Source organism: Solanum dulcamara, chromosome 1 (assembly GCF_947179165.1).
Source record: "Solanum dulcamara chromosome 1, daSolDulc1.2, whole genome shotgun sequence".
Taxonomy (NCBI): Eukaryota; Viridiplantae; Streptophyta; class Magnoliopsida; order Solanales; family Solanaceae; genus Solanum; species Solanum dulcamara.
Genome location: NC_077237.1, coordinates 11623821 through 11632141, shown reverse-complemented (window position 1 = coordinate 11632141; position 8321 = coordinate 11623821). Strand labels below are relative to the sequence as shown.

Here is an 8321-nt window from a genome sequence, read left to right as displayed (position 1 = left end):
TTGCTAAAAAAATATATTTTTTGTATGAATTAAAAAAAAGAACAAATAAATTTAAACGGAGGAAGTAATTATTTTCAACAATAGCTACAACATTAAAGTAATCATTTTTAACATTGCTTAATTTTCAAAAAAAATTAATAAATAGAGATATGTTCATGTCTTTCAAACAATAAAGGAACAAATCAGGTTTTTTTTTGGCAATTAGATACAGTGCTTTTGAGTTTTTTTTTTCCACAATCGAAGTTCATAATATGTAAAACTCTTATCATTTAAAATACTTTGTAAGGACAATTTCAAGATCAAGTGAACTTTATTAGTGAGGTACGATATTGATTTGAGTTTTCTATCTAATATATAAAAATTAGAAGATATTCATATTTAACAATTATGTGTTATGTTTTTTTCAAAGAAAACAATTTGGGGTAGGATGAAGAAAATGAAGGAAGGAATTACAAGATTGGGTAGTCGAACTGTCACCAAAAAGTGAAAGTTTAAGCCGTCAATCATGATGGGACTAAAAAAAACATGTTTTGACACCAAGTTTCTGTTCTAAAAGCGATGATATTAGAAATTGCAAAAGTTTCTTCTGGTGAGAATTTTATGGCTTGTAATGCACTCGCAATTCTGAGAAGAGTTCCATACACCTTGAAACATTATCATTACAGAAAAGTTGGAAAAAAATACAAAAGAATCAATCCATCCCATCAACTTCAAGCTTTCACACAGCAGTTGAAGTAGCTGAAGATACTTCTTCTTGTCTGTCAAACAAAAACAAAAAATAAAATTAAAAAAATGCAATGAATATCTTAAATAACACTAGTGCAAAATTTACGATTTGCTAAAAAGCTTACAATACATGAAGAAGCACAAACCACCAAAATACTTCACTTCAACTAAGAGACATTATAGATGACTGTGAACCCAGGATTTGAAGATAGGGAGGCACCACTATTTTTCACATACAATTCTCTTAAACTCAAAAAATGCAAAAAATTATGGATAAAGTATAAATTTCAAAATGAATGAAAGTCATTAATTTAGCACTAATATAATAAAAGTAAATTATCTATTCATACTTGACATCGACGCATTTTCATATTCTGAAAATGGTCAGTGATAGCATCATTACTTATATTTACAAATATTTCCTTTTCGGTATAACAAACTAAACAATCATTTAAAAATTCATCACCAATACTACTACGTAGTTATTCTTGATATGCTTCATGGCTGAGAATGCTCTCTCCACAGTTGCAGTAACGACAAGTAAAATTAATGTCAACTTCACAAGTATACAAGAGAATTAAGTCTCCACAAGATTTGCATTAACCAATGCTTCTGCCAAATCACCAATTCCTTTCAAATCAGAGAATGTAGGATCACCACGCCGCATGTGTATTATGAAAGTATCAAGTTGATAACTAAGATCTCGAAGCTTTAGTTCACCAAACTCATCTGGATAACGCTTGGCCAAAGTCATTATTTTTTCCTTATCAAAATTAGCAAAAGCAGGAGCCGGATTCAGGCTTGCCATACCAAGAAGCAAGTTACCACTCACAACATCAAAAAGATTATTAAGCTCTTGAAGTTGCAGGTCAATTATAGCATAGAAGAGCTCAACACGCAAGTGGTGCGAATAAGTAACACTAGAAGGCCTACGTTTTGACTTTCCAAGAATATAAAATTCCTCCATCTTAGGTACCGAAATTTCATGTTTATCACAAAATGAAGAAACTTCAGTCATCATAGATTCCCATCCATCATCTTTCAAGAATTGCAATCTTTATTTAGTGATGTCAAGAAATACCATGCATTGACAATATCTTGCTCCTTCCTCTGTAATGCGGCACTCAACTCATTTGGCATCACCAATATTTTCAACATCAAGTGAAGTAAGAAAACAAATTCAAATTCATTGATCATATCCAAAAAAGCTCCTGCTTGCAATCTATCACTTAGTTTAGAACCTCCACATTTAATTGCATCCAGCACATGAGTTATAGATGAAAATAAAATAGCAAAGTTATCCAATGTTTTAAAATGAGATCCCCAATGAGTGTCACTTGGCCTTTGAAGCCCTCGTTCTTGATTTAAACCTTTTCCACTTTGAATCTCACCGCTTTCTAGTAATTGCTCCAACATTTCTGCTTGATGGTCCCGAAGTTGATCTCTAAGCTTAAATGATGCTCCAACCACATTCAACACATTAAGAATAATAGCAAAGAAATTATCCACAAACAAATGTTTTTTGGCAACAACTACAAGTGTCAATTGTAATGGTGAGCAAAGCAATGAATGCAATATGCCGATGGAGTTTCCTGTAAAATCAAAGCTTTAAGACCATTCATTTCTCCATGCATGTTACTAGCCCCATCATAGCCTTATCCACGTATTTTAGATGTACTCAAAGAGTGTCTCAAAAGCAAAGAGCATATTGTTTCCTTCAATGACTGTGCAAATGTATCACCAACACGAACAATAGCAATAACTCGCCCATTCACTTTGCCTTTTTTGTTAACATACTGCAATGCAAGGGGCATTTGTTCATAGTGTGATATGTCCTTGATTCATCAACTAATATCCCAAAAAAACACCATCCAAGTCATTAATTATAGCTTTTACGGTTTCTTGTGCACAAGCACTCACAATCTCCTTTTGAATTTTTGGAGAAATCATCATAGCATTTTTTGGAGCATGTTTTAAAATAACATTATTCACATCCGGAACCATTTTTCCTAGCCATTCCAAAAGACCTAGAAAAAGGCCTTTATTTTTTGACCAGTGCACCCAAAGGCATTTTGAGAATAAGGGTGCATAATTAAATATATGATCCTTGTTTGGTTTAACTATACATATATACGCAAAAATATTTAAAAAGTTACCGGGTGCACGTGCACCCTCATTGGACCATGTGGGTCCGCCTCTGAGCAATACAACGATTTTTCAAGGCGTTCAGATATCTTTTTTCCGATCCTTTCCACCATATTTGTCGAGGGTATTTTTTTCATATTTTCAAGGTGTTGAGACTTTGCTATGCTTTTTCAATTTAACAAGGGTCCACAGGAAAATTGGAGTTATAGGAGACTCAAGAATGGTTATGACCAAATATGATTTCTAGAACACATTTTAAGATTTCTCATCTTTTTCGGTCACATGGTGGCCGAGGCAGGGTGAGGAGGAAGGGAATGGGGAGGCTGATGGTATTTGGTCCCTACACACCATGAGTATGGGCCGTTCCACCACCCAAGTCAAAGGCCTATTTACTAAGATGTGTAAAATCAAGATCACTAAAGAAAAGGTTCGTTTTTTGAAGACCAAATTTGTTCCACTAGGATGTTCGGAAGAGGTTGTATTCGAATATGAACAGAGTGTTTCCACCACAAGACCGGCATTGAAGACTTGCAACAGCCAAAAGCATTTTTCTGGACAAGAAAAATTGGTTACCCAATTAGGGAAACATCACTTTCTTGCAACTTGTTTACAGTTTTCATGTGATTTGGCCCTTTTGGGAGTACCACTTTCCATCACTCATAAATGAGTGGAACACCACATGGGAGCAACACTTGTGCCCAAACTACGACGACATACCAGTGTGATCCCACAAGTGGGATCTTGGAAGGATAAAATGTACATAGACCTTACCTCTACCTTTGAGGGGAAAAGAGGTTGTTTCCGATAGAACCCTCGGCTCAAAAAATGAGCCTTTCGCTTTCTACATCAACTAAGAGTTCAAGATGAGAACTTCTAATGCACCAAAAATCATATTCGAAATTGGTAAATGCATAGTGCATACACCCTATTAAATATAGCCTCAACTTTTCTTACACCAAGCCTTGCCAAAGGGAAAAAAAGGCAAAAGAAAAAGGCAACATTTCTATCCTTTTGAGCTGAGGGTCTATCAAAACCACCTCTCTACCACATAAAGATAAGGGTAAGGTCTGCATATATTATACATATGTTGTTGTATTCCTATGTTATAGCTCCATAAGATTACAAATAAATATTTGGTTGTACAATAATTTTCCATTCCATTGTCTGAAGATACTCATGAGCTGGTATTATTTTAGTAAATTACTTGTTAATAAGAAAATATAAGGTTGTCCATACTTCCACCTACTGATCAGTAACACAATGACCCCACCACATGTATCCAGCTAAATATTCTTTATTTAATAACTGCCAAGTACTTGTCTGATCCATGTATTCAATACAATATTTCCTCTGAAATTATCTGACACTTACCTATAACTCTAATCAGCATTTATACTAAATAGGAAAGACTGCCATTTTAAAAGCGAGAAGCTATGTTGTTCAGACTCATTCAAAAATGTTGCCAGGTGCATGTCGGATCCATCAAAAACAGTACATATTTGAAGGATGTGACACAGATGCGGCAACATTATTAGAGAGTCCGAGCAACATAGGCCAAAAGAACTTACAGTTGATGGGTGGTTTTGATGGAATTGGAGATCATCGCTTTGTGATGAGTGAACTGTATTTGACTTGCTATGGGTTGTGGAAATAAGTTCTTCCTCATTTCCAAGACTGGCTCTTGATTTGTTCTGTTTCCTATTCTCTCTTATCTTTGAGAAATCCATTGAGTAGTCTGGCATCACACCTTTTTGGTCCCAGTCTCCAAATTGTGGCACTGATAGCCATGGTGCAGTTTTCTGTTAATGAAGAAAAAGATTCACAGTCAATTCAATAATAACAATATGTATCTAAAAATTCTCCTAATTTTTCCTTTACTTGGTATGTTCAAGAACTTAGTTTTTGGCAACCCCACTTAACAAACATTAGACATCGTCAAGAAGACAAAAAGAATCATTATCCTGTAAAACTTTCAGACAGTTACAAGTTTAGTCCTCATAAATGCAACTACTAATTTGAAATCATTTTTTAAAATCAAATTGTTTTGAACTTGAATTTTTGTTTGACCATGCAATTTGAATTTCTTAAGTTGTATTTTTTCTCATAAACATGAAACCTCACAAGTTGTGAAAACCTATTAAAATTTCCTCAATTCTTATAGAATCTTACCAAATGAGCAAACCATAATTCATCTTAAGGCGCCACACTAATAAATCGCATATCTCCATGTTCCTTTTATAAATAAATGTTTGTGATATACAAACTTGCAAATACACATAATTTTTTATAAAGATTCATTAATCAACAATATTAGTAACTAGTTATTCTTTAATATAATCCTTCCACATGGTACATACAATCTATTCACGATTTAGAATCCCAAAATTATGGTTTTTTTGAGAATTTGAGATTTGAAATCGTGACTCCAAATCTCATGTCAAAACGCTAATTTTAAATCATAATTTCACATCGCATGTCCAAACGCCTACTAAGTACTAACTTAAACACAATCTTGACTATTTACTGAGATCTTCCATTTATTATGCTTATCTAAGAGGAAGTGATTTCATATTCAACTAAGGCATTCAAATTTATTTCCACAAACAGAGACAACAGAACATTGATTAAGTCACTCACATTCCTTCAACCAGGTGCTCATGTATACAGGTCCACAAAATAGACTACCTAACTTAAAAATAAACACTTAACATAAATAAAAATCCATAAACTGGACCAACTAAAAGATATCAACTGTTAGGAAGACAATTAATTTGGCTTCTACTGACCTAACATTTTTAAACAACTGGTGCTCAACAATGAAAGCTGAAAATTCATAAAGATTAGCTAATTTTAAAGTTCAAAAAATAGTTCCACCAATCATGACACCCAAAGAATAGTAGTATGAAGGAAGAATAATTGAGAATTTTGACTAATTGCCCAACATCTTTTACCCAATTACTATATTTTAGTTAAGATGATTAAAGTTGACCAAAATGATAAATTCTTGACCACAAGAGTAAAACTGTTCAAAAAGTTGAATTCACCAAGAGATAGATATTCAAGCAGACTTATATATTCAAGATTCAAAAAGACACACACTTTGACAACAACAATCCAACCAAACTGCAAAATCTACAGATTCATGCATTTATATAGACCAATAAAGAAGCAGAAGCTCAAACTTCAGATTCATATACTTAATACTCCCAAAAGGGTATCCAAAAAGAATGAAAAAAATACAGTTCAGAACCCCCCACCCCCACCCCCACCACCCCAAAAAGTAAAGCTTTGAACTTTACAAAGGGGTTTGCCTTGTTTCATGTAAAATGCAAAATATGGAAACAAAGATCATATTTTGAACTTCAAGAAACTGTTTCCCAATTCTCAAGAAAATCAAGAAAGTAAAATCAGCAAGAAAAGTGAGTAAAGATTTAAACTTTTTTGTTCCTTTACGTCCTTGCGATCATCCATTATGCAGAAACTGAAGAGTAAGCAAAATTTTGTCAAAAATATTTGGATTATTTTGGAGATACTAGAAAGGCCATTACCTGGGTGCCTGCTCCTTTTCGTTTCACTCAAAGTTAACACATTTAGAACTGGTACTCATCTTAACTTAAGCAGGAGACTGCGCTTTAAAGAGACTTCAAGCTTTAGACTTTCCGTTGCCAATGCAACCAGACGGAACGACTCAGGATATCTCACTTAATCAGGATATATCTCTCTTTTCAGATCTTGCCAGACTTCAAGGCCTTTAGGGTGAGGACTTACATAAGTCTTCATGAATAATTTCTCTGAGGAAGCTAAGATAGTGCTCAAAGCCAATGTTGCATCCACTTTTCCTTGATCTTTGAGCCAATTATACATTGAAATCCTAAGCATGATTCTTTGAATTGTGTAGTTTAGGTAAGATGGAAACGAAATTAGAGTAGACACTGGATGACCCAATATATTCAATAGAAAATCAATCTTTGTCTCAAGTACTTCTTTCCTTTGATTGAGTACTTGCGGATATATTTTCAGCATTGAAGCAACATGCTTTCGATCCAAACCAGCATTTACCAAACAATCAAACCTCTCTTGGAGCTCCACCCCTTTTCCTCTAAATACTTTGAGAGCTTTCTCCATTTCGCTCGAGTTCTCAGCAAAACCCAAATCCAAAAGGAACTTAGTTTTCATCATTTTGGATCTTAGCTCCTCCTCATCTATTGGTAACTGTTCAACTTTGGCTCCACGAACCAAATTCCTCAAAAATTCTGGATTCTCCTTGATCACACTACAAAGCCGCTTCTTCCCCGTATTCAGGATAGTTAGCAAGCTTGTAGCTTTCTTCAAAACACATGAGCCTAGCAATGTAGGGTATGAACGAACGATATTTCCAATGTCTAGGACAGGCATCTCGATCTCAATCAAGAACTGATAGCATTGCCTCATATTGAAAACAAATGTGGTTATTGGAATTTGTGGTAAGCGTAGAAATACATCAAGTAATTCAGGCTTCTCAAAACCAAATTTCAACCAGAATCCAATTAGCAAAAATGTAGTGCGTCCGGAGCAATCAAGGAGAAGACCAGGAACTCGACAAATCAATTTTCCTAATTGTTGATCAGTGAAGCCCAAGCCTTTCAAGAAGCATATGAGCTCGAATAACTGGCTCCAATTGATAGAATTTCCATTCAATTGCTCCTCAATCCAACTGTATTCAACTCCTATTTTCTTTAATTCCTCAACAACTTGAAAAAATTCCTTGTGTACATTCCCAATCAAAAGATGAGGACTTGCACTAACAAGCTTAATGACAGTAGACTGATCTAGCCCAGCCCCGTGAAAAGAAGCAAGTTTCAAGTCCAAAACTCCAGGATCATATCTAAAAACTTCTGGAGCTTCAGCAAAGATTCTTCCTATCTTATTTCTTGAAATACCATAATTACACAAGATGTGATAGGTATGGAGCAACCTTTGATCATCATTTAAAAACATGAGATCTCTGGGAAGAAATGACAAGTAGTGACAATGTTTCAGACCAATGCTCTCAAAGAATGGTTCGAATTCATTGATTGGATGATATCGCAAGAATCGAGTTAGAGAACGTCGAATATCAGTTTCATTATCAATTCTTTGTAATAATTTGGAAAGAAAAAAGGGTGAGTTTTTACTCATATGTTCAGCATCCATAAACTGCAAACTTCTAGTGGAATGCAAGTAGTCTAGCAAAGCAGCTTGAGCTTCTTTCCTCACTGCACGAGGTATATGACATTCTTCTTCTTTCAATTTACCAATCTTTTTAGTTGCATAAAACCTAACCCCAAAAATGGGTTTACAATTCGTAAAAACATAACCCCATTTCAGAATTAATGGAGTTGTCACTTTCATAACGCAATCCACAGAGAAGAGGAGAAATCTATGAATTCAAGAAATGACTTACACTTTGTATTGTAAGAGCTCTTGTTTTT

General features: G+C 34.6%; 1 protein-coding gene across 4 annotated transcripts; it reads right to left on the bottom strand.

The window, feature by feature from the left end:
* Positions 1–580: 580 nt before the first annotated feature.
* LOC129902033 (uncharacterized) lies at positions 581–8302 on the bottom strand. 4 transcript variants are annotated; one of them, XM_055977067.1, is made up of 3 exons: positions 6325–6377; positions 4440–4670; positions 581–758 (listed from the first exon to the last, which is right to left on the bottom strand). In XM_055977067.1, the coding sequence occupies exons 1-3, from the start codon at positions 6340–6342 to the stop codon at positions 711–713; spliced, it is 297 nt and encodes a 98-aa protein (XP_055833042.1). In that variant the 5' UTR covers positions 6343–6377; the 3' UTR covers positions 581–710. The 4 variants fall into 4 exon arrangements, 3 of the variants coding, with proteins under 3 accessions (XP_055833042.1, XP_055833029.1, XP_055833036.1); XM_055977054.1 differs by lacking the exons at positions 581–758; positions 6325–6377 and adding exons at positions 1030–2175; positions 6420–6567; XM_055977061.1 differs by lacking the exons at positions 581–758; positions 6325–6377 and adding an exon at positions 1030–2170 and having other exon boundaries at positions 4440–4528.
* Between the last annotated feature and the right edge of the window lie 19 nt (positions 8303–8321).

Coding starts and splice junctions, on each gene's coding strand:
- LOC129902033 (XM_055977054.1), bottom strand. CDS start 4,613: ATGCCAGACTACTCAATGGATTTCTCAAAGATAAGAGAGAATAGGAAA. Junction 2,176..4,439: donor ATCAAAACCACCCATCAACT/GTAAGTTCTTTT, acceptor GCATCATTTAAG/CTTAGAGATCAACTTCGGGA.